Here is a 25,050-nt window from a genome sequence, read left to right as displayed (position 1 = left end):
TTTCTTATGTAGTAGTTCACAAGGACATCACTTCCAAAATCCAAGGCCTCTATAATCTTACACTCCTATCATTACAACTAAAACATTAAAATCTAAATATATTCTATCTTGGACTCATGATTGCAAGGTTTGACTCAAAGTTGCTATCCTTTATCAATCCAAATGAAGCCACTTATTACAAACCATCCAACAAATTGGTTCTTTCTTTTGTCTTTTTCATCTCTTTCCATTCTCATCTTACACAATCATATATAGGCCAATGTGTCAAGTTTTAGGAAGGACAATAGTATAGCCTTATAATACAAACTCTTAAATATGAGACATGATATGTAAACCAAAATTTAACTTACAAACCAATTTTTTATTTATATGCATTCTTCAATAAGACTATCATCTATTCTATTTATTGCATACTCTTTCTTTGACTTAATTAAGACTAAAATAAATCAAAGAGCTTGTCTTCTCTCTTATATTTGTAAATCACTTCCATTTCTTCCTACTCTATGGTCAATTCCTCTTTCAAATGCTAACTTATTTCTCTCAAGTTTTTTTTTATTATTATTTCTAATTCTTTTTATAAACAAGCCTCAATTCTTTCAATATTTTACTTTAATAAAACCAAGTACTTTATCATTACAAATGTTTTCAATTGTAATGACTCTACAAATGCATTGGCAATTGTATGATGCCCTTTTAGAGGTTCTTGTTTGAACTTTAAAACAAGTGGCTGAATCTTTTTTTTTTTTTAATAGAAAAGATGGTATTCCCAATTGAACCATGCAACTTTTAAAAGTTTGTTGGATCTTTTAGCCAATAAACAATTACAATATACTTAGTTCTTTCAAAATAATCTCCTTTGCCATAGTTTATAGTGCTAGGGATCTTATTTTGAGGCATAAGGAATAGCAAAAAAAGAGTGAAAAAGAATGGATGTAAAATGTTAAGTCAACATGCTAGATTGACTTGATATCACTTCATACTTCATCAAAATATCAAGGGGTAGTAAGATTTGACCAGTGATATTTAGATATGATATTTTGAATGATCCTAGAATTATCATGTACTGAATTCAAGTTATTTGATTTTGAAATCTCTCCAATGTTTGAAACCCCCTATTGAAAATGACAATTAACAACACCATTGAAATCTTTTACTCATCTGTAAAAATTCCCTTTCTATATCCATCCCTTGTGTCCCAACGATTCAAGTATCTACTTTCAATAATATGTAAACCCTTAATACATTCTTCACAAGATTGAATGCCTTTTCTTGAGTGCACATGATTCATTTGATGCTTACAAAGAAGACTGAATTCATCTAGGTTGAGGTGATACATTAACAACAAAAGCAATTCCACCCAGTGCAAAAAATTTGTGCGTAACCTGATAAACTTCCTTTCGATCGCCTCGTGCACTAAAGCATTTGGACTGTCAGTTTGAAGATGTGGCGTAAAAGTCGTTTAAGAACCTGATTAAGTTTCCAAAGACTAATCAATAGAGGACGTTAGTTAGTAGCCAAAACTCGGTCATGGCCACACTTTAGGGTATGCCGGGCATATCATGAGCAGTTCCTGAGCAGATGAGGAAGCAGGCTGGTTTGACCCAGCTTCAATGCTCACCATGCTCAACTCCGCTGATATGGATGGAACTTCACCCAGTTGGAGGGAATACTGGGGGCTAAAATGTGAGCCACTTAATGAAGAATTCAACCCTGAACTTAGATCGTACAAAACCCTGGCAATCTGTCGCATTGTTGGTCGTAATGTCCCATCAACCTGCAAGCCAAAATTTCCTTATTTCTGTTAAGTTCTGTCCAAGGTTAAGCATAGCAAGGATTGAGCAAGATTCAGGAAAGTGGGCACATGTACTAAAGCTTTTTGTGTGAAGCGTTTCACACAAACAAGTCATTCCTGAAAGTCAGTGATTGCGTACATGATAAGAATGAGTGTACCTGAGTGCACAGCTTGATGATGGAGATGAGTGACTTGAGTTCATCCATGTTGTATTCATGTTCCAAGTCTGAATCGACAAGGAAGGCAACTTTTGATTCATTGTTCATGTATTTCTGAGCCCAGTCCACCAGTCTCATGTTGTCATTGATGGCTCGTCTAGCAGTGACGAGCTCTAACAAAAGCACACCAAAGCTGTAGACATCACTTTTTTCTGCCAATTTCTGTGTGAGCTCATACTCTGGATCCATGTAACCTGGTCACAGGCGCAACAGTTAACAAGCTCGAGTCAGAATTTGCAATTTTTTGAAAGTGATTAATATCCTCCCGCGACTTAAATTCAACCAAATGTAAGATCCAGATCAGCAGCACAACCAAGAAGTTAACCTGGTCTTGATTATTTTCTCCGTCTATGAATATTATCAGTCTCCTGAATTCATAAGACCAGATGATGGACACACCTGGAGTTCCACGGACTTCAGTAGTTACTGGCTCGAACTTAGCAGCTCCATTTCTTCCCCCACGAGCTAATCCAAAGTCAGCCACCTGTGAGCCACAATCCGAGTAGTGCTCTTCAATAACTACTTCATCCAACTTCTGACGACTAGGAAGGTGAACATCAGTACAAGCTCGCCAGATAAGCTTCACAATTGATTGATGTATCAATACGTTTCAAAGCATTAGCAGGGCTTGAACAACCGATGGATTACCTTTGCTGTAAAGGTTTCGTTCAGTAGAATGTTGCTGGATTTTATGTCACGGTGACACAATGGTGGTTCACAATATGAATGAAGATATTCCTGCATTGTTCCAGGAAACACAAAATTCTCAGTCGGCACTCTTGAGCAACTTCTGTCGTCGTTAAAGAAACAAAAAGGACGATATTGTTACACAGATTACTGGAGTGATTGCAAAGTCATCATCTAGAAAGAAAAACCTAAAATAAGAGTTTTCCGCAGAAATTTACGAGGCCAGTTGCAACATCCAAGGCGATCTGCAGCCGCCTTTGCCAAGTAAGAACCGGCTTCACTTGGCCTGCGAATCCGCACACGCAATTTATGAGTTACCAGACACGAATTCGGCTCTTGATTATTATTTAGGTCCATTAAGCCATTATTTTAAAAGCACTGACTACTGATCTAGAAACAGTCTTTAGATCAGAACCAAAATTCAGTGTCAATAAGCAGGTGAGGTTATGGATGTGCACCATGTATATGTTCCTTCAGGCTCCCATTCTCACAGTATTCGTAAACTAAAAGCCTGCACCAAAACAGAAAAGGTTACCAGCCATGTAAGTTTCACATGCTCCTCTAAACCAGTTCGTGACATGCACACTTTCTATTCCACGAATTATAAATTGCATGTCATAAAATGGTTGGGTATTAACTCATTACCAGAAGAATCATTCTCTTGAAAAAGTGAAACGCATTGAACTTAATGAGAAAAGACTTCGTTGGAGCTTTTGTTTTCGATGGAGTACCTTTCATGGCGCTCAGCACAGTAACCTCGCAGACTAACAAGATGGCGGTGATGCAAACGCCCGAGAAGTTCCATTTCCTTGCAAAACTCCTGCTCTCCTTGCGATGTGCCCTTGTTCATGCGCTTAACGGCAGCCACGAGGCCATCGTGAAACCGTGCCTTGTACACGGTTCCAAATCCACCTCGCCCTATGATTGTACTGAAATTGTCCGTAGCACCCTGGATTTCTACGAGCTTGAAGTGTCTAAAAAGAGGTGTGCAATCTGAAAAACGAATGTCCACACAATCAAGACAACGTATTCCTGTCAATTAACACCTAAAACCAATTAGGTTAGAATCTTCACCCTATACATTCTCTGCCTTCGCGGGATGCTTAACGATGACCAGTATATACATTTTGTCTCACCTTTTCGGCAATTGCGACCCTTCGATATTGCACAGGTTCCATCTTTGCTACGGATGGTTGGTAATCGCTTGCCAGTTAATGGCTTTTGATCTTCTGGAGATTGAAAGGCTTTCCGCTTCCGATGGACTATGACAACCAGCATTATGAGCAGGAATAGCACAAGCCCCATAAATACGATACAAATTCCAAGAACAATGATCAACCGGGTGAATGATTGCATCACTGCCCTTGAAGAAAACACTCCACTTGGGCTACTTGGTCCTGGAGCTGGAGCAAGCATTTGAAATTGCGGATGGAGATGCGGAGCAAATTCTGGCACGAAAACTACACCGCATGAGTTTTTGCTGTCATAGAGTGAAGCAAGTTGCCATGAGAAAACCAGGCAAGCTTCGAAGGTCACCATCTTCTTCATGTCAGAGAGCCGAGGTATTGTGTTATGGCTATGGTAAGGAACATCTCGATTCTGTGATTGCTGGAGACGTTAAAACCTTGATTTCATTTAACCATAGATCCTGATATTTTGATGAATTATGATTAAACGTGAGGATTGTTTCACCAGAAGGAAGACAGCTCACCTTGAATGGTAAACAAGCAAGAGCCGATTTCATAGGCCTTTGCTTCAGTAAAGTTGCTTGTGATGGCAAGAAACACAAGGTCACTGCAGCTTTGAATCACCTTGGCTTTCATACCAGAGCCCCTTGCAGACGCCAGAACAAATGTGACGTCCAGCATTGCTCGACGGCAAGGCTCACACGAAGTCGCTGCCACGCTACAAGACTCTTGGATGAGACGGTAGTCAATCTTTTGCTTACGAAGTAGTTCGTGAATCTGTTTCACGGTAGAGATCCCATGACATCCGTGTGTGGAGGTATGAAAAATCTCTTCAGCAGCGATATTGCAGGTTTGGAAGCGTGAGTGCATGTCGAGAATGGCCAAATCAGAGCTAAGGTCTTTGAGGCAAGCAGCGCCCTGCTTCTCAGATATGGAGAAGGTGGTGGACACTGGAGTTGCATGTGTAATGCTGATGCGCAAAGCCAGTAGTGCTGAAGCACAACACTTGTATTGATTCCCTTTCTGAGCATCGCAAGTCTCGACTATGGCGGTAATCTTGTCTGGCTGGAGTGTCACTGGGCATCCTGACAACACATCAATTACGAAAAGCATTAGAATCCGATGACTACACCACTGGCATCGCACTTGTATACATACCAAGAGACTGGTAAAACATCAGAGAAGTTTGGGGGCAGCTGGCTTACGAGACTGAGGCAGTAGTTGCGCATCTGACTCGTGAAACTGGAAAAAGCAATTAGCATGCTCCATGGCGTAATCTGAGTCTCCAAGACTTGCAACTGACAAGAATATAGTATCCGCACATGACCGCCATGATTCTGAAACCGTGCGGTTCTTCGTCAAAGTGCCTATAAACCCCGCTTGAGAGTCCAAACAATTTCGACATGACGCAGTTCCAGCACGACTTTGAAGCGGACCGCAAGACACCTCGACCGGACTATAATTTGGTGATTTGTGGATCGATCGTACATCCCTAAGACCTTCGCACGGTGGGTCTACGAGGAGGCTCGCATTGAGCGCACACCAAGTTGCCACCGGCAATTCAATGTTTCTATTCTGAAAAGTGGCACTGATGAAGACCTTGCAATGCTCAAGTAGGTCAGGAGGGAGATGTAAATTGCTGGAGTTTCGAGTATATTGCGACATGGCCACTGCAACAAGCGCTTTGGAGTGGTCGCAGCAGCTGCCATAGCTGAAATTTGCACACGCTGCCACAGTGGAGGTAAAATCCAGCCCGCTGAAGTCTAAGGGGCACAAACCATCCGAGCCTACACACAAGACAAATCCTGTTCTTAACGCCACACGCTACTTTGTCACTGGCGACAATCGAAAAAATGAGGACACTTCTTGTAACAGGATCTTATGACACAAACGCGGGGCAAAAACGCAAGAGTAAGGCCAATATGAATGCACGGAAACATTGTCCACAAAATGAAAGATGAGTATACTGATGTCAGCTATTCACCTAACAGAGACTGAGTTGTTTGCACGAAGCACCCAGTGCACAAGACTGTGAGCCACACCCACACCCAATGCGTATCCATCGTATCAGCGACCTGAAGGACTCATGTCACTTGCACTCGTTTGTAGCTGGCCCTTGGAATCTCCTCCTTCTAGATGGTACGCTGCCAAGTTGCTACTGTGTCACCTGCTGCTGTTGGCTATACAGTGGACCCAGTTGCAGAGAATCCTTAGACTTCAAAACCACATCTATGGAACCATATCCCCCCTGACTCGCTTGTCTCAAGCCGGACTGCATTCTCAAATGTCTGTCACTTGGGTTCCCACCGAACTCCATCTCCAGAATTCTTCACATCGCGGAGTCTTGGCATTGGAACCCTGTTTGCCAATGACGTCCTGCACGCGACAATGGTGTTAGGAATCAGCTGTAGAGCGTGCGCTAGCTAATTTCCCTATCAAGTCGATTTTGATATGGGTTTGACAATCCTCATAAGGCAACGTCTCCTTCCGAAGAAAAACTCGATTTCTATGCCTCAGCTCCTCGTCCTCTCCGCTCCACTATGAAGGTTGAGACAGCTGACAAAACACGTCATCGCAAAATCTTAAGGAACACTAAATACAATCGTGATGGTCAAACTAGGAAGCACGTATCAACGAATATAAGATCGTAAGAAAACAATCTGTTGCAGAAGAAAAGGAAGAGGAGAACAGACCCTGGTTGGTGTTGGGTGCAGACTGCAATCGTCGCTGCCACAGCATCCGATGACCAGCTTAACAGTGGACTGACTTTTCCAGGCTAAGATTTGTTTGTTACTCCATTTCCACAATATGAAGTTTTTGCGAACATAATTTAACCACAACAGCTTTTCAGTTTAAGATGGATTATACTCTTTCATTTCAAATTAAGCATATCACGTTATAACAATGTTTTTGTTGTATACCCTTCCTTGTTAATTTACCTCTCAAGATGATTATGTGTCTCAAACAGGTATTCAACTTAATTATAGGTTTCAACACTTTTAAAAGGTTCCCCCATAGAGTGTTGCTGAAGAATGTAACGGTGAAGCTCTGAGTGATCATTAAAACAAGTCCCATGATTGACACCACCGAGACAGAGCCCATCTCATAAATGTCCATTCCGTTACTCAATGATGCAGCAGCCACACAGTATCGTAAAACACAATCAAACACTACACTAACAATCTCCTCGATAGCTAATCACCAGATACACGCCCAGTCTTCAGAGTCGGTATCCAAATCGCACAAATCCACCTAACAAACTCATCTCTACTGCAGTTAATATACTCAGACTCCGCATATTATATTTCAATGTATGAATATCCAGATGATTTTTATATTTTAGTATAGTTTACTGCGTTCAACAAGTCGTGGTCAAACACATCAAGTCCACAAGCATGTGTCGTCTTCGGTGATGTGAGCAAATCCAAGGAGACCCAAATGGGCCAACAGCTTGCTGGCGTTCCAGAAACCGAGACGTTCCATGATCAGCGCAACGTTAGAGACAAAAAATCGGAGTTGGGTATGACTACCCACTGAGGGATCCAACTGTGGGTACCGAGGACTGGAAATTGAATGCCGCACAAGTTGGAAGGCAACGGAACAAGACGACGACGACGACTGATGGAGAACCTGCAGCAGCTGCTGCTGCAGAAGCAGGCGATGTGCTAGACAATCTCTGACAAATGCCGTCGAATCTGTCAGCACACACTCTGGTGGATGAATTTGTCAGACGAAGGGACCAGATCCAGACACTGATCCAGACAGACTTAAGTTAAGTTACTGATCGATCGAGAGAGAGTCTGAACATGCCTTCGATTTCAGTCGCGGAGCTTGCGTCCCAGTCGCAGGGCTTTCTCTCTGGAGGCCATACTTTCTACGAAATCGGAATCTTTCTTTTGTTGTGTGTGTTATTCAGATGCTTTGCGTTTCTGTGGAAATCACTTCACTGACAGAGAATAGGGATGTTTCTTTTATTATTTTGTGATTTAGTATTAGTCGGTTGTTGATAAGATGTTAGAATGTTTGCATTTGTTGATGAATGACTTCATTGATAATGTCGAGTTAACCAGACTGAACACACTTGAAATATGTTATGTTAAATTTTCATACAATAATATACTGTGATTGTATTTGTAACTTATGTAAATGTTATTGACTTTTAAACAACTATTAAGAATGGTTTCCTCTTCAGTTGTTTCGATTGAAAGACTGAAATCATTATTTGAGTTTTAAAGTAAAACAAATTTCTGACTAATAACAATTTATGATCTGATTTTAATAAATTCTAGTTAAAGTTAGTCAAAATTATTTGTAATAAGTTTTTACAACTATATATATGTTAAATTATTACATTGTTAGTTATTTAGAATATACATTTTTATTTATTTATTGAGAATATAGAGTCTATTGTATATTCATCATTTTGATTAATATTTATTTTGCATAACATCTAACTTGAGGTTATATTAGAAGTCATTAGAAGAATATTGTTTAAAACCTTGTTGTGCCCAATGACGGCATCTTAAAACACATTCAAGTTTTAAAAAGCGTGCATATTCAGTGCAATTAATCATCAAATATTTTTTTAAAAAAATAAGTTTATTTCCTAATCCTTCAATATAAGGTAAAAAATTTGGAGGGATACTTTTTTATAAAAAAAATTATTATATAAAATTGGCCAACTTTTCTCTTATATAATATTATGATCAGCATCTAAAAACATTATTTAAAGGTTAATATACATATTTTAGAAACATATGCAAATGTAGAGTTTTTTTGACTAAAAAAAACAACAATTTTTTTACAAAAAATATATTTATATTAAAATATTATAAAGATGAAAATAAAAATAGAATTATATTTGCATCTTATAATTTATGTGTATGTGAAATTATTTATTAAAATAAGAATCTCATTAATAAAAATTATTTAAGAATCAATACATAAAAAATTCAAAAATTCCATTTGTAGAATAATACATAAAGTACCTAATACTTTTTAAAATAAAATAACATATCTACTTTTAAAAGATCTTTAATGCAAACTACATAAATACACTCTACTTTTGATTGTATATATTTTTAAAATTAAACTTAAAAAAATTTAAATTAAATTTCTTGAAGATTCTTAAAATTAGTTTTAAAAACTATATTACTTTTTTTAAATCAAAGAAATAAAAAGAACTTACAACAGATTTTTAAAGAATTATATATATATATATATATATACATATATCTTTTGTGTACGAAAATATATGTAATAAAGTATACATATATTTAGAGAAACAATAATTAATTTCACATACACATGAATTATAAGATGCAAATATGATATTCTCATGATGGAATTGAATGCATGGTGGATTTTGGCTAATTGTGAGTATTTTACACTCATAATTTGATCTTTTAGGAAGTTGTTGAAATAAAGGACCAGTTATTGGAATAAAATTTGAATCTAATAAAATTTAGCTTCCAAAATAAAACATTATATTTTATAACGTATGACAATTGCGTGCTCCACAGATGATTGAATCAATCACCATCATGTAAATTTCTTTAAAAAGAAAAAAGACATTACAAAAGAACGTCGCTTCCAAGAGCATCATTGTGCCCCAAAACCTTTTAAATTAGGTAAAATCACCAAGATAAAAAAGTGAGTTTTTCCAAATGGAATAAAACACTGTTAATACTTTTATCAATTATAGAAAGTATTTTTATCTGTTGTTTAATTCTTCACACCAAATCATTAATATATATATCTATATCTATATATATATATATATATTAATTAGCATTGATGGATTATAAAGCTACGTACAAAGGAAAGCCAAAATGACAGGAATGCTGCGAGGCGAAACAGAACAGAGGCTGCCACACATGCAGACAGAGATGCGGAGCGAGAACCCATCATGGGACCGAAGGATGTGAAGCACCTGGCGAAACCGCCTGGAATCACAAACAAAACTCAGCATCGAGACTTGCCAATTGGAACTCAGCGCCCATGCTTCGACACACCATTCTGTACATGGACACGACTGTTGTGTTACCGAAACCGGTGCGCAAGTGCCCAAGTCGCAATAGGATCACCACCTGTGCTCTATCAAACACAACCCAACTGTTCCAGTCAACTATGAAATGACCTACCTCTAAATCTGTGCGTAGATATGGGTGTATGTATACGTACATACATATACATATGCACAAGCGAATATCATTTTTTTAAAAATGTTAAAATAACTACTTTCGAACGATCCTCAATTTGAGTTCAGATCCACCACACGGTCAATTCCATCACGAGGATGCGCATGAAATGCAACCACTAGCAACCTGTGTCCAAACGCCCACATTTTAGTTTGATTCTACAATTATTCTTCACATTGATACCAACAAGATAAAGAGAATGTATCCATCTCAAGAACAAACGAATCCCGTGCTTGGCATCAACTGGACTGCATGCCTGTTTCTTCATTTGCATTTAACACTGGGTATACGGCAGTACTACAGTAAATTCCTCCCCGGCTTCCTGTGCCAAACGTCGTGCTCCTTCGCGCATATGTCAGTTATTGTATCTCTAGGTTTTGGGTTCGGGCCTTGTGATCCGTGATCCAGCAATGCTCGGGCTGCATTGGGGTTCTGCGAAACCCACGGTATTCACTCAATCATGTCATATTCCTCACAAGAGAAACTCAACTATGACAACGCAGGGCAGTGTCTCGATGTCCGCACAGAGCTCAGTGGTGTATCACAAAAGATCCAGCAGTCAGCAACACCGAGCATCGTTGGAGCGTTGGTGTGGCCCAAGGAACACGCCTCAACACAAGAGGGGGACGTTGGACGGAGGCCAGTTGGAGATTGAAGCAGAGGTGGAGGGAAACTGAGGGGACTACCCCCATGATGAACGACACTCCACACCCAGTGACAATCACACTGTCATCCTTACTCTAGCGTAAACCACTCGACATTTCCTGCAGATACATAATTCTAAAAACTTTACGTCCTTGGTGCACATTTCAAGCTACATTCTTCCTGATAACTCCGTGTGAAACCAATGCGGCTTTGCTCAGGTTCAGACATAGGCGAAAATTCATCACGGGATTCATCTGAGATGTTAGTATTTTGTCATAATGGAAAGATGTCACCTGGATATGACTGGGATTTACTAATGGAGCCGACTGTTTTGTGAATGTTGTCCCGCAGTGTGGCACGACCATTACATAGCTCCAATTCTGTCAACACTCAGGATTCTCAAACATATTCACATTTCAAATGACACCATCTTATCTTAACCAAATCGTGAGGAGGACATGGCCTTGCACCTGCCTAGGACGATATCGAAGAACAAATTCGTTTCTACCTTACGATCAAAAGCAAGCACATTACTCAAGTGAATAATAACTGGGGATTAGAGCGAACCTAGAATGCAAGTTTTACAATAAGACGTGCATAGGAACAACCGTTGCAGATTCCAACGATTCACTTCGTTGAAAGTAGGTAGAAGAAACTGTGACACAGAGCATGGATTACAAGAGGCCCATCACTGAAAGAACAGAACAGGAGTACTAAGATGAGGATAGAGGCCATCCTAGAGGGTAGATTTTGTAGTAAATACCACCACTAGGGACGCAAATCCGCGATAAAATGTGCGGGCCAGCATGACACTTAAAACTCGCCACACTGGCGGCGCGTGTTCCTCCCTCGAATGCATTTCAAGTCACATAAGCTAGTAAGCATCCATAAAGGTGGAGAGTGAAGATCTCCATAATTCTCAACAACTTCACAGATCACTCAAGATCCAGAAACTCCATGCGCTTTCTCATTGTACCCTTCAGCTCTGTCGCGTCTTTTTCTGCTTTCTGTGCCTGAACCGACACATCTCTTAGTCATGATATAGCTTCAAAAAAAACCTTGCAGAGGACATATATCACTGTGCACGATGCCAAAATACAACTTCATAACCAGTGTGGGGCTACTCAAGTTATGATAGAGAAACGAAAGGATTACCTGTTTTATTTCTGTTGGAGTGACACGCACCATAAAAGAGGGCAACTCCTCCCTCCCCAGATCCTATATCACCCAACCAGTTCAAAAAATCATCTTAAACCAATAAGTTGGTAAGTTGGCACACCTGATTTTTTATTTCATTCAAATAAAGGGCAAAAACCAACTGTTCACGGAAAACTCCAAAATTTTCGGTACCAACGACATGATTCGACTATTTTTACTAAATTAAGGTGATAGTTTGTTCGTTTATGTTCTATAATCCATTTCCATATCACTACAATCCGTTCTGTTAGTATTCCATCGTAAAAAAAGGAAGGTAGACAGCTGATCTGTACGCACTTCTACATAACCGCTGCCACACAAAATCAAATGACCAATTACGACCAAGCTACAGAGAATCAGGATAGGATTGAACATAGATATGAAAGAGACATACAGCCTAAGTGCAATAGAGAATCAGAATAAAGCTCACCAATTCACCGATGAGAACAACATTTTCTCCCCGGATAATATACAGACCCAAAGGAAGATCACAATACAGCTCTCCAACCGTAATCCTTTCAAGTGCTCCCTCCAAGACAACATTCGCTGTTTCCCAAATTCCAAAACAGACCACAATATCCTCAATCTAACATGTAGTGCGTAGTTGCTAACCAGTCGATGAAGCTTCACTATTCAAATGTTTTACAGAGTGGATCATCACAGAAGTTATGCTCCAACAGCCCAAAAATGAGTTTCAATCAATGTCTGCCCAAGGCACGTTCTTGGGATGACAAAAATGTTTAAGCAGAAAAAAACTTAATACAGTACTAAAACGATTTTTACATGTAATGATGCAACACATGAGTTTGAGATACGTACCAAATTGATCGAAAGATCGGAGAATGCCGATTATCTTCTTTCCATCTCGCAGTATCACTAGCAGCTTCTCTGTAAATTTCGATCCCCACGAAGATATTGTTACCAAACAAAAGAGAGACCGTGATGAGGGGACATGCGGTGGCAAAGGCATTACTTCCCAGGCGTAAAATTATCGCGTTTTAGAGAGAGTGAATTAACATATAATTACGTACGCAACAGTACTGGCTGCTCAATAACAAATTGCCAACTGCCATGCCAATTATCAGCATTCCTCAACTCAGGAAAACAGGTGTTCTGGAAGACTGTAACTTACAGGATGGCATCACTCATTTGAATTCATATGCAAAGCCCTCGTAAATAAGATTAATAAACACTGAATGCAAATATTTAAAGACTTCCCCAAGCGCCACATTAAGTATGATAGAGATGAACCAGAAAAACTCTGTACCCTATCTTAGAGTTGAGTCCTCCTGAAGCCATAGACAGCTTTAAAATATGGATTTCAATCTCTACACAACATAATCTATCGATTGCACGTAGACTTGACTAACTTCAAGCGAATCAAACTGGGCACAATGTGGCCAGGTAAAAAGTTATTTTTTCGAGTATTGTCGTCACTACAAATTCAAGACATGCACTGGCACACTAATTGATACTCGAAATTCTATTGTTTCACGATGATTCTAGATCCCACCAAATTAAATGGCATTATGGTTGAGAAGCAGGAACATTCTGTCAAGAAGTTTCTCAGACTGGTGCTACCAGGGCTCATCGACGACAACAGTGGAAAATGTAGGATACCCTAATTGAAATAGAGCAAAGCCAAAACCACCTATGGTCATTATTTTGAGATCTATACACGCTTGAAAGAGTGATGGATCCAGGTATAAGAGATTATTCATCGAAATTCAGAAAATCCCCGTTGAAATGAGGGTAAACCATACTCATTATAACAGGAAGAAGAACTACTGCTGTAACTAGAAGATCATCACTAACATTGTGAGTCCAGATATCAACAATTCAATGATGGAATGCTACGTCAACAGAACAGAGATGAAGGAGGATAAAATGAGGTCAGACCAAGTTAAGACTTTCAAAAATTCACCTCTCATAAAGCATGTCAGATAGCCTAGCAGATTTAAGAATGCCTGAAACCGCTGCTAACTGTTCTTCTCTTATACTGTGCGCAACGTACAATGTCAAAAAAAAAAAAAAAAAAAAAAAAAAAAAAAAAAACGCTACTGCATGAAATCAAAAGCGAGATACTCACTGTCGAGATTATCGGCGAGGGAGGTGGCAGGAAAGTTGTCAAGTCCTGCCCACGACATCCCCTTCTCTTCCGTCCTCCTCTAGCTCCACGTTCGAATACGGAGCCCGTGTCTCCACAATAATACCAAAGCGCGCCTAACCAACTCTTCCACACAAATATTCCCACGTCTAATACCGCCCCTACACTCTGAATCAATTCCTTGCCGCTGATCCTTCCAGCGCACAAACTCAAGTAGCCTAGAACCCCTAAAAAGGCCTAAAAAACTTAACCCCTCAATCACGACATAGACGAGGGCAAAACAAGCCAGGCAACTGCACGCCAAGACAGTCCTCGCCACAAATACCCTACCGTGGCACCCAACAAGCCTAATGCAACCCTGGCGAGGACAGAAAGTAGAAGAGGGAGAAGGAGGGAAGGGGAGATAGAAGAAGATGGTGGTGGTGTGCGGCAAGAGTGCCACCATAGCCAGGGTGGTCACTGCAATAGAAAGGAAGGTGGACAATGTGGGCCGGTCCAAAATAAAGTGCTCACTGAGCCGCAGGGCGACCCACCAGCTTAGAAAATCTGTTTCGACAATGTGAAGAAGTGCCAGCCAGCCATGTCAGAATTAAATAATGATAGTCCAAAACAAAACAAAATTGGAGAAAAGTAAACCATAGAGAGTCCCTGGTGTGGAGATGTCCCCAACGTGGCCCCCTCTCCTCTCATATTCAATGGCATATTCTCCCTACCCTAATCAGAATCTCTCGTGAACACGACGTTGCACCCACGTCACCAATCCGGTTTCAGGAAAAAGTGACGGACCTCAATCAAAAGTCATTTTAACGAATGGTGGTGGAAAGAGTTACCTCACGTACAGAAAATGTCGTTGCAAATGACCAGGATCGTTAGTAGCATATAAGAGAAGCCTCTGCTTCCATGCAACGTACCGCAGCCTGAATTTGTGGAACCGGGTTCAGCTGTCCATGTGAGATCAGTTTGTGGCTGTCATTAGGATGATAATCTATTCACAAGGATATTTCAATGTTTCATCAAATATCAGGTTTGAATAAGCAATGAGGCATACATAATCTCCTGGAAGCTTTATCACTGAAGCAAACATTGCGTAACCTACAATTAGGGGGCATTCAAGGTCACGCCCAATGTGACCAACTGTCACGCACATCATGTGCTAGAGGGAAATATTCAATCCAAAAATGTTGGGTTCGCATATTTGACAATATACCAATTCGACAAACTGCACAGACAATTGAAGATAAAAAAAAACTATCGGACGCCGCTACGAGGACCACTACAGCAAGTTGATGTTCAATGTCCAACTTTCATGTCACCTGCCCCATCAAAACTGTCTCCGGGGTCATGCGAAACAGTCCACAAGGCTACATACAGAGATCTGTCACTAAACGAGAAAAGTGGAGTAACTTTAGAACATGCTGCGCCAGAACATGAATGTAAAGGAAAAATCTGAAAACCGACTCTGCAAAGATAATTGTTCTTTGAGAATACACAATATTACAAGCTGCGCTGCCTCTTTGCAGATACTTTGTGTGAAACAGGTAGATCATCATCAGATCCCTCATCTGAATCCACTACTCTGCTCCTTCGTTTAAGTGCTGACCCTCTTGAGTGCTGTCGGCTTTCAGATACGTGCAATGGCACTGCTTGTATACCCTCCTCGTCACTGTCCTCAACCACGGCATCATTTTCTTCGTGATCTCCATCACCTGCACCGATCTCCACGGGCTCAATGTCTTCTACCACATTATCTTCTGTTTCTTCTTCATCCACCCCCGCCTCATTAGGAGGAAATTCATTTACAGGTTCATCGTCTTCTTCGCCTGCTACAGCTTGCTCTCCCGTCCTCTCTTCTTCCTCTTGTTCTCCCTCTTCTCTCTCTTCATCTGGCTCACGTTCTTCAGCCCTCCGCTGAGCTTCCCCACTGTTTCTGTGAACCACAGTCCTGGCTTTCTTAAATGTGTCCATGATCTTAAAATCACGTGCAGTGCTACGTTTTGCGTGCCGCATAAGGTTCACCTTGGTAATTCGACTCAGTTGAATCAAATACCGCTCGTAATCCTCAATGTAATAGATTAGATTCGGGATGGTTCTTCCTTCTCGTCGTATCTTCGAAAAAGATTGATTCTCGTGTTGGTCCTGCGAAATCAACCCATTAGCGGACGGTATATCAGGTTGCATTGAACTACCATGAATGTAAAGATTCCTACACCCTCGTAACATTTTCTTCTGATCTCTTGGAAGAAGGCAAAAAGAGAGTAGAGCCAAGGCATTAGCAACTGTCATACCCGCTGCATGACAGCCATAAAAAGGTAGAGCGGTGCTGTCAGCTTCGTGCAAGTTACTTCAGCAAGCTTTTGAAATCGGTTGCTAGGTAGTATTTGAATAAAACCCTTGGTCGCGATACACATTTTCGTAGATGCTGCCAGGCACTTATACAAATGCGTAGCAAATTTCAAAAACTGCTCTGCCAGTGTCCCTGCATAGTTTCATCATCAACAGGTAAATAAGCCACAGCTAACAGACTTAGAAACACTGCAGTGACTCGATCCCATATACTGTTGCTCATAGTATCTTTAAAGATGATCCTCAATTCCCGTAGCACTCATGAAATTCATCGTGAGGTATTGAGAGGTACGAAGGAATTAGAACAGCGACCTTTGCAGGGTTTCAACTTGACTACAGGGCCCTCGGTGCGTGTCAACAGACCAGTTACCTGGTAGAGTCAAAGTGCAGAAGTCAGAAAGCATAAGCACTACCGCCTCCATGCGTGTGTATAGCATTTCCTCCAATTGTGCCCGCCTCGGTGCTGCTAAGAAGCCTGCAATAGTGCTTCTAGTCTCGGTACGCCTCACCGGTTTGAAGGTTTTGATCTTTGTTACCAACCATTCCACATCCTTCAAAACCTTCTCACCATGTTGCAAGAGCAAACCAGCTAATGTATTCTTTGTGGTACTATCCATGATTGGATAATTCAGTGATGATTCTTGCGGCTGACTCTCCTCAAAGCCCATCACCTTAAGCAGTTCTGAGGACAATCCTCTTGCGAAATTAAGATCTTCCGGGGGAACATTTAAGGATAATGCTAAGGCTGCCAAAGCCAATGCAACCCCTACATTTGATACACTCGTTTCTTTGCAGATCCGGGTTACCCATACCGCCTGCTTTTTCATCATCGATAGGGGTAGTTTTTGACCAAGCAGAAGTACGAGCTTAGCCAAAACCTGCAACCAATGTTCATTTAACAACATTAACACCAAAATAAGGATTTTCATGCAATGTGCCTTACTAAAATGAAGCAGAAACACCACTATGGAATACTGCAGGAAAATGGCGTCAACCAACATTTAATACCATTGTGTTGTTAATTAGACCACCATAAGACAGCATTGAATATTAAAAGATAACAACCAAATAGATACAAAACCATTAGAATGGTATTGCATTAAATATTGAGTGACCTACAGTTACTGACGGCCATGCCCACTCCGAAACGATGGACTTTGAAACAATGTTCAATTTGATAACACAACTTCTGAAACTTTACCTCAATCTCTTTGAATTGCGAATGGTCAAGTAACTCCTTAATCAAAGGTTGCATATGATGGGAGATCCAGTAATGTAGAAGTTTTGCATCAGTTCCTTCCATGGTTCCAAAAGTACGAATATTTGAAGCGTCCAATAGGTCATCATACACCTCACTGTTAAAGTCCAGACTTATATCACGCAATATCTCTGGCAGAATGCCTCTCTGCAACGCTATCCTACAAAGAACATCCAAAGATCTCACAGCATTAAGCATGGGTCCTTCTGCCAAGTCCTCAGATGGTTTTCTTCCCTTTTTCGGCTTCTCCTGAGGGTTTTCAGTTGGAGAATGTGGTGATGCAATCTCGGTCTTGTTCAAGAGAATAATCCTAAAAAGAGGGTTCGCTATCATTTTCCAGTCATGACCGTGAACTTCTAAGGATGTTTGGGCCTCTTTTTCATCTGACGGCGTTCTCGCAATCCCCTTTAAGTGTCTGAAACAGCTCGAAAGAGCAAACGAAAGAAGTTCATAATCTTCCTGGTCTGTGGCGGTATGGAGAAGGTATGCAATGCAAGAACCGGATAAGAACGGAACACGTTTGTCTAGTGCTGCTCGAGGCATTGCAAATTTCACTTGTCTAGCCTGTACTGCGTTTCCACCTTGGGCTCCTGAATCTGCTGGCTTGCGACCTCTCCTGCTCGGAGCCTTAGCGGTAGAGCTTGCCTTGTACAGATGTTTAGACGCTTTCACGTGCTGCTTCTGGTTAACAATTTGGTAAAGAGAATCAAACAGAGAAAGGTAGTTTTTAAGTTCTTGTTTGATTTCATTCTGACGAGACTCTTTATCTACGCGGTTCAGCTCCAATACAGCTGCATCCATTAGCACCTCCAAAATTCCCAAGAAAAGACGCCCTTGCTCCAGTTTTCGCTCACCCTCCACTGTCTCAAGCGAGAAGTTTTCTGTTTTGTCAAGTTGAAAGTCTGAATACCAAAAATAAATCTTTAGCTTTTTGCTGGAGAAATGAATTCGGTACAATTAAGAACAATATGAGGAGCATAAATTCAAGAATCAAGTACGCCCCTTCCTCTGACGTGGTGAGTTTACAATATAAGCAGCTGTCTCCAACAATCCACACCTTAAGGACCAATGTTACACATAAAAGGTATTCGCACTATTACAAGGCAACTATAAGTAACATCCCAAAAATAAGCTAGACAGTGCAGCTCATAAAACAATCCGTTGTGGTGCAGTGAAATAGAAACACCAACCTCCTAACGAACCAACTTGCACAACTTTTCGAATCTTGGAAAAAGCTGCACCCAGTAACTCACCACTAGATAACTGTCTTTTCTGCAACCAAAAGCAAACCTTATGAATCATGTTCTGCTTAAGTCGTTTTTTGGGAGCTTTAGGAATTACATCACGAATTCGTCAAGCACACAATCAAATCCAGCATCAAAGATCTCATCGGTATGGGCACATACATCTTGTTCTTCAGAGAGTGTGAAACCAAACGTGTTTGCTGCAGTTGCAGAATCATCTCCAGGCGACCCTTGTGGCTGCAAGGTTAGTAAGTGATGGACACATGCCACCAGATGATCGAGAGGCTCTTCCACATGCAAATTCATATTTCGGATAACGACACAGTCATTTAATTTCAGAATAACAGCGTCATCCTGAGATCATTGAAATAAAATTTCAGTAGGCATCAATTAAATGCAACTTCAATCCAACGCAAGGATGATCAGATCGAAGTACCAGCTGAATCACTTGTCTCGAGCTTCCATAACAACCGTATATTCTACTATCTAAGTTGATGCATCAAAAAAAATGCTCTTTACCCATACTGTTCTGGTTCAGGTGTTAGCATTCAGGTCCTATGGAAAGAATTTAGAGCTTACCTCTTTTTCCTCGTAGAAGTGGCTAAAGTGGTGCCAAACAAGATCAAACACTTCTTCAGCCGATGCAGGATCCACAAGTAGAAGACTAGGAAGTCGTTTATACAAAACTTCCCTGACAGAGACCTAACTGGACAAGATAGCTGGTTAGATTCTGTCTAGTAGAGATTACGACTTGGACATCCATTAATCCCAAATTGCGAACAACCATTGGAAGGACCCTGAAGCAGCCGCGAACGCGAGAGGGTGATACGAGGATAATAAGTCGTGCACGTCACTAGCAACCCTTGATCACTAAGGATGGACATTGGAGGAAGCAGCACACCTGCTGAGAAAGACAACGTCGTAGCAGCCCGAGGAGTTCCTGAAGAAGGTTTTTGTTGCGCCCATTCATACCTCGTCTTGGCACTTGTTGGCTGGACTGACTAGAGCTCGGTTCACTCATTGACATCCTTAACCAAGACTCAGATTCTGAACTCTTATTCACAAGCACACGAGCTTGTTTATCGGCGATGATCAAATCCAGCAGTCCTTGTGCAGCAATCATGCGAATATTCGCTTCACGGCTGAACATGGACTTTCTCAATACAAGAATTGTGTAATCCTGTTTAGACAAAACCAAACAAACGAACAAACCTTCAGTATGCATTTCTCAAACATGAACTGAACACTAAAGTATTATTATTGCTAAACACCCTATCTTCTACCCGTAAATTGCCCACCTGAAGATCTAGACTGAGCTGAAATAACGGGCACAGAGCTTGAATTATAGAAGAAGCTGGATTGCTAGGCAAGAAAGTGAAGTAGTCTAGACATTCTTTCAGACGTGAACAGTGGTCCAGCATTAGTAACGGATATTTTTGCACAAGTTCCGCCAACATCCTGCAGCAAAAGCAAGGGACTTAATTAAACAGAATGGGCGACAATGTCTAACTATCATGTGATATGGAGGCATGATGGTACATGATCCAACGTTAACAACTTGGAAACCCTACAAACATGCTACCTGCATATTGAACTGCATGCTGCAAACGTGCATACCATACACAACTCATGCATTCAACTCCTGGTGATTGCCTCTGCCTGAGCAAGGGGACTTATTTAGCCCCATTGCTTTTGACAAGGCCAACCCATCTCCATTCTAGCATCTCCTATATCAGCTCGCGCCAATAGAATCCGATAGAGAGGAACTAAATAGGCAGCTACATCCATGTTCCACATGAATCAGATAATATTCCTACTGAAAGGGCAAAAGGTTCCAACATGATCCATGACTTGCCTGATGATTAAAGTGCTCTGTTGAGACTTGAGACCTATTATCCGGCACTTACTCTGTTCAATGATCTGGACACACAATATTAATTATTAGAATTTCAGAACTATCTTCATTAATATAGGGCAAGGGAAAACTCATAGCCTATTTACAACCCCATTCCTTATCCGAAGCTTGATAACTAAAGCTTACTATATTCGATGCAAACGAAAGAAATTGAATTAGACGAAACGGTTCAAAAATATTCAGCAATCTAAAACTCGCAGGGAGAAACTTTTGCTGAAAGGATTTTGTAAAGCTAAGAAAAAAGCTTCTTCAGAACTCTCTGCCTACCAGCTATTTTTCACGAGGACAGTGTCAAACTATTATCTGTCAGCATTATCAACAGAACGACGCCTAGGTGAAGACTTGTCAACCACAGCCACCCACCGACAGCGAACGTGCGAACAACCCTAAGGAATGCTAACGATCACTGAAACTTTTAGCAGAACATCCAATCGCGTGTTGAGGTATATATGGAAGGTTGGGAGACGCAAGAAAGGGCAGCAACGATAGGAATAACACTCACTTCGTCACGTGCTATTTCGTGCACTTTAAAAGCTGCTACCAAAATCCTTAAGCCCAAGTCCTGAGTATCTGTAGCGCGTTCCGCACGTCCTACGTCCTCAGCTGGCAAGGATCGACCACCTGCTCCTGATTCAATAAAGATGAAGCCTAGCTGCACAACACTGGGTATTATGTGGTCCCATCCAAATGCACTGTTTTGAACCTGATACAAAAAATGGTGATATCAGTTCAAGGACGAAACAACACGAATAATCTGCAAGTGCAGTATGAATGACTTCTCATCAAAAGACCACTACTCGAATTTCAATTAATAACCTAGAGATACACACTAGAAATTACAAATAACACATACACATTCAAAGATTTACACACACACACACACACACACACACACATATATATATATATATATATATATATCTTTGAGATATCACGAAAGAAAGACTTACCGTACGCATGAAAGACGATTCCGTGTCTTTGGCTGTCCGCAGACACGTGGTACCCAATACTGAGGATGTCCACAATGAATCCCTGTTGGTATAAAATTAGATAAGTAATAAAAATGGTAACGGAGGTCGTCAATTAATGGTCTTGGTCCTGAGCACAACAGTGTTCATGTTCCCTTCAACAAGCACATGTACATGAACTGTTCTGAGATTGGAGTTGTCCTTCGTACCTGCACCTCTCACAATCTTGAAAAGGCCTCACCGCAGCCGCTTTGAGAATATCAAAGCATTGTTGCTCGAACCTTTGGATTCGAGCTAGAGAAAGCAATACAGCCACCGAAAAAGGACTAACTGCTCCTTGAATAGATCGAGCAACAGCAAGCCATTCGACTCCAAGAGCCGGATCCTGCTTAACGGCAAAGTTGATATGAAGAATGACGGTTCCTTCCACTTGACGGAATAGATCAATTCCTGCTCGTAAAAACCAAATAAATAGTAACAGTTCATTTCAAAGCATGAAATCAATCGCAAAATATGTCGATTCCACTAAGCGATCCACATTATGTTTCACTCCATATTGCTTTTGTGATATTAGGAGATCATATACCCATTTGCCAAATCCTCACATTCAACATCACACGTATCTCCACAAATATTAATCCAAGTGGAGCTTTGCGCTTGATCGGCATTGAAACTTACCACTTTTTGACCCGTTTTGTGCAATATCTTGCAAGTCGGAGGATTGTAACTTGCTGAAGAAGGACATAATTCCATGAATTATAACTTGTTTGTGGCCACGAGAAGCGAGTAATATCAATTGATAGACAAGAGATGGCAAATCTTGGGGCTCAACTTCCTTCATGTGACTGAAAATTTTCTTGAGAAAATCTTCAGTCTGATCCGAATCTAGGAGCAGCTCCCGCACCATGCATGCCATCCTCGTCAGCAGCCGTTTGGACCATGGAATAGCTAGGAAACGAGACACAATGTGTTCCTTGTATTCTCTTCCACTTATTTGAAGGTTGTCGCCCTAGATCCATGCAACGCGAAGATTACTACGAGTCAGAGCTCCTTTAAGGTGTAAGTACAAAAGGTCGATATATATACAATTGCACACAATTCAATGACAATCATCCTTCAACTTTGCTCATATCAAATCACGCTTGGCAAAGAAAGATAGATTATTCGACAAAGGCTACGAACCGAGTGCACACCCTCACCAGAACATTACAATCTTGTCCTACAACAATGTTACCGTTCTATAGAACTAGTAAAAGATTCTACAGTAGACCCTCACACACTGTACAAAAATAAGGCACAATCAAGGACTCAAACTATCAGGACCAATAAACGTATACCTGTTCTCCAGACACGAGCACCGGTTCAGTTGACGATGATATTATCGACAAGCAATTTGGGAGAAGCTCTAGGCTTCTGCCTTCATCGTTGGCCCCATCGATCTCCAAATTTGACACTACTGCTTCCACGACCGATGGAAGAAGACGGCAGGGCAATGAGCTCAGCTCTTGTGCAAAAAATGAAAGACATTCCAAAACCTTCCTGTCTGTGCAGAGCTTCTGATCATTTATTAACTCAATGACGCGCACAACCACCAAAACCAAAAGCTTGGCGGACCTAGAAAATTCGTCCTTATCTACCAAAGGCATCAAGAAACGAAATAATGCTCGTGTGTAATCTAACACTGCTTGTCCAGGATTCCCATTCCTACAACGCTTATCGAATGCTTCCAGTATTACTTCATCATTCCTGGATAATATAAGCTCTGCAAAGGTACGTTGCTTTTCCGTCAGCTGGGAGGACCCTGCTGACAACACCTCTTCAACAATCTCATCGTCGAACTCCATTGGACTTGAGTTCACCAAAACGAAAGAGAATAATTGATTAACTCATGATCCGAGGGGCATATGTGGGCAACAACTGACGAGGTACAGAACAAAGGAAGACCTCGACGTGCAGCTTTGCACAATTTACTTAGGACATGAAAACTTTGCATACACTAACATATAGCACCGTCGTAGGATTCAATCAACCGAAATTGACATAAGAACTAAGAATCAACGCAGCTGCATCAGTAGAGCAGAACATCCTGTCAGAACCTAAATAGTGCTGAAACGAAACAATTTCAGGGTGACGCAATGCTCTTTCACTGTGTAGCTCCGACTTCGACATTTCATTCCTTGCAACGGCCTATGATCTATACAGATGATTTGCAAGGTACAATTTCTAGCAGCAAGAACATCCTACAAAAAACCTGAGGAAGTCAAATGGTGACCAGGAGTAACTTATAAACGAATATAGATCGTGCTGGTGAATGCTTGAATGCTAGCAGTGCTAGTGAATGTCTTAGCACCTTAGTGAAGAACCAGAATGACCCTCACACAAGACCAAATTTAGATGAAACACCATTCAACCAATCGGAAGGAACAAAGCACAGCAATATCGCTTCGTTCCCGCATCCACGCACGCGGACGAACTAAACTACGGCCAACTGCGGGGGTGCAAAATTATGGATCTCGTCAGTCTCTGGACGCGAGATATGATTTAAAATCCTACGCGAGGATCACAACACAGTGTGTATTCCAATCACAGAGACAACTGCGGCAACTAAAATTGCGATGTCGAATCATAGGTAAAAAAAATTACTCAGAAAATCACAGGCATAGACGAACACATGAAAATTCTGCCGTGCGCAACTCGAATTCACGCAGGAGATTCTGAGTCGCAGCAATGTGAAAGCTGTCAGGAATCCGAATTGCGGTGTAAGGCCACACCGAAGCGAACTGCACAGCTTCACAGCGAAGCCTCTCGTGGAAATCGACTCATTTCGCGCGGGAATGGATGAAAGCCAAACTTGTTTAGGTTTGCATTTCAAATTCCACTCAAAGCGTTCACGTAACGCACTTCCTCTACCGAAGAGGAATTTGTTCTGTTGCTGTCTCAGCCAAAGTCATTCTCCCGTTATTGATGATATCCGCCAACGGGTACATACCAGGGTATCATTACATATCAACCAATATATCAACCTGGACCAGATAGAGTTAAAATATAGTTTTTTTTAATGGTTACTTCATATAGTATCCTAGTCCATATATTGTATGATATACGTGAATGGGGTTATTTCTGGAGGTACTTTTACAAGTTGATTGTTTAACACATATTGTAACTAATTATAATTTTTTGTAGTGTATGGCCAAAGTGTGTGTGTTAAATTCTGCCACTCTACTAAAGTTCTACCAAATAATATATTTGAAAATTTTCAGTCGTAAAATAAATACCATGGTTGTTTGAC

General features: G+C 40.9%; 4 protein-coding genes and 1 long non-coding RNA gene across 11 annotated transcripts; 1 reads left to right on the top strand and 4 right to left on the bottom strand.

The window, feature by feature from the left end:
- Positions 1 to 1,264: 1,264 nt before the first annotated feature.
- LOC112290257 (putative receptor-like protein kinase At1g49730) lies at positions 1,265 to 6,517 on the bottom strand. The gene is made up of 11 exons (XM_024536369.3): positions 5,869 to 6,517; positions 5,090 to 5,671; positions 4,409 to 4,969; positions 3,834 to 4,145; positions 3,429 to 3,690; positions 3,156 to 3,208; positions 2,916 to 2,983; positions 2,659 to 2,748; positions 2,410 to 2,494; positions 1,951 to 2,204; positions 1,265 to 1,774 (listed from the first exon to the last, which is right to left on the bottom strand). Exons 1-11 carry the CDS (start codon positions 5,945 to 5,947, stop codon positions 1,526 to 1,528), a joined length of 2,595 nt encoding a protein of 864 aa, XP_024392137.1. The 5' UTR covers positions 5,948 to 6,517; the 3' UTR covers positions 1,265 to 1,525.
- Positions 6,518 to 9,443: 2,926 nt separating this feature from the next.
- LOC141046094 (uncharacterized) lies at positions 9,444 to 11,632 on the bottom strand. Of its 7 annotated transcripts, none has more exons than XR_012218784.2 (5): positions 11,493 to 11,632; positions 11,297 to 11,384; positions 11,023 to 11,109; positions 10,341 to 10,516; positions 9,444 to 10,210 (listed from the first exon to the last, which is right to left on the bottom strand). XR_012218784.2 is itself a non-coding variant. In XM_073538168.2 (4 exons), the coding sequence occupies exons 1-4, from the start codon at positions 11,586 to 11,588 to the stop codon at positions 10,455 to 10,457; spliced, it is 333 nt and encodes a 110-aa protein (XP_073394269.1). In that variant the 5' UTR covers positions 11,589 to 11,632; the 3' UTR covers positions 9,444 to 10,454. The 7 variants fall into 7 exon arrangements, 3 of the variants coding, with proteins under 3 accessions (XP_073394269.1, XP_073394271.1, XP_073394270.1); XR_012218785.2 differs by lacking the exon at positions 11,297 to 11,384 and having other exon boundaries at positions 9,444 to 9,980; positions 10,125 to 10,210; positions 11,493 to 11,630; XR_012218786.2 differs by lacking the exon at positions 11,297 to 11,384 and having other exon boundaries at positions 9,444 to 9,902; positions 10,125 to 10,210; positions 11,493 to 11,630.
- Positions 10,513 to 11,581, top strand: LOC141046095 (uncharacterized). Its single transcript, XR_012218788.2, has 2 exons — positions 10,513 to 10,829; positions 11,081 to 11,581. It is a non-coding gene; the product is annotated as an uncharacterized LOC141046095 (long non-coding RNA).
- Positions 11,286 to 14,642, bottom strand: LOC112290859 (sm-like protein LSM1B). Its single transcript, XM_024537642.3, has 5 exons — positions 14,016 to 14,642; positions 12,746 to 12,814; positions 12,357 to 12,472; positions 11,885 to 11,947; positions 11,286 to 11,742 (listed from the first exon to the last, which is right to left on the bottom strand). The coding sequence occupies exons 1-5, from the start codon at positions 14,071 to 14,073 to the stop codon at positions 11,665 to 11,667; spliced, it is 384 nt and encodes a 127-aa protein (XP_024393410.1). The 5' UTR covers positions 14,074 to 14,642; the 3' UTR covers positions 11,286 to 11,664.
- Positions 14,643 to 15,131: 489 nt separating this feature from the next.
- Positions 15,132 to 24,606, bottom strand: LOC112290788 (uncharacterized). Its single transcript, XM_024537466.3, has 15 exons — positions 23,099 to 24,606; positions 22,440 to 22,770; positions 21,971 to 22,211; positions 21,744 to 21,825; positions 21,296 to 21,496; positions 20,734 to 20,798; positions 20,177 to 20,336; positions 19,780 to 20,058; positions 19,458 to 19,580; positions 19,041 to 19,232; positions 18,825 to 18,906; positions 17,578 to 18,536; positions 16,747 to 17,254; positions 16,319 to 16,509; positions 15,132 to 16,169 (listed from the first exon to the last, which is right to left on the bottom strand). Exons 1-15 carry the CDS (start codon positions 23,603 to 23,605, stop codon positions 15,528 to 15,530), a joined length of 4,563 nt encoding a protein of 1,520 aa, XP_024393234.1. The 5' UTR covers positions 23,606 to 24,606; the 3' UTR covers positions 15,132 to 15,527.
- Between the last annotated feature and the right edge of the window lie 444 nt (positions 24,607 to 25,050).

The sequence above is a fragment of the Physcomitrium patens genome, chromosome 13 (assembly GCF_059467195.1).
Source record: "Physcomitrium patens ecotype Gransden chromosome 13, ASM5946719v1, whole genome shotgun sequence".
In the NCBI taxonomy this organism is placed as follows: domain Eukaryota; kingdom Viridiplantae; phylum Streptophyta; class Bryopsida; order Funariales; family Funariaceae; genus Physcomitrium; species Physcomitrium patens.
Note: the sequence above shows the minus strand (reverse complement) of the source record. Positions and strands in the feature narration are given on the sequence as shown.

Excerpts from the sequence above, each read along its gene's own strand:
- LOC112290257 (XM_024536369.3), bottom strand. The coding sequence starts at position 5,947 with ATGGATACGCATTGGGTGTGGGTGTGGCTCACAGTCTTGTGCACTGGG. Across the intron at positions 4,146-4,408 it reads TTGCTTGTTTACCATTCAAG|AATTTGCTCCGCATCTCCAT; the intron begins GTGAGCTGTCTT and ends TTTTCGTGCCAG. Across the intron at positions 2,495-2,658 it reads ACGAAACCTTTACAGCAAAG|GTGGCTGACTTTGGATTAGC; the intron begins GTAATCCATCGG and ends TGTGGCTCACAG.
- LOC141046094 (XM_073538168.2), bottom strand. The coding sequence starts at position 11,588 with ATGCATTCGAGGGAGGAACACGCGCCGCCAGTGTGGCGAGTTTTAAGT. Across the intron at positions 11,385-11,492 it reads GATTTGCGTCCCTAGTGGTG|TTTCTTCTACCTACTTTCAA; the intron begins GTATTTACTACA and ends TCTGTGTCACAG. Across the intron at positions 10,517-11,022 it reads TAAATCCCAGTCATATCCAG|AACCCCAATGCAGCCCGAGC; the intron begins GTGACATCTTTC and ends TGGGTTTCGCAG.
- LOC112290859 (XM_024537642.3), bottom strand. The coding sequence starts at position 14,073 with ATGTCGTGGGCAGGACTTGACAACTTTCCTGCCACCTCCCTCGCCGAT. Across the intron at positions 12,815-14,015 it reads CCTCGCCGATAATCTCGACA|AGAAGCTGCTAGTGATACTG; the intron begins GTGAGTATCTCG and ends CGAAATTTACAG. Across the intron at positions 12,473-12,745 it reads CCGATCTTTCGATCAATTTG|CGAATGTTGTCTTGGAGGGA; the intron begins GTACGTATCTCA and ends TTTGGGAAACAG.
- LOC112290788 (XM_024537466.3), bottom strand. The coding sequence starts at position 23,605 with ATGGAGTTCGACGATGAGATTGTTGAAGAGGTGTTGTCAGCAGGGTCC. Across the intron at positions 20,337-20,733 it reads CAGAGCACTTTAATCATCAG|GATGTTGGCGGAACTTGTGC; the intron begins GCAAGTCATGGA and ends CTTTTGCTGCAG. Across the intron at positions 17,255-17,577 it reads CGCAATTCAAAGAGATTGAG|GTTTTGGCTAAGCTCGTACT; the intron begins GTAAAGTTTCAG and ends CATTGGTTGCAG.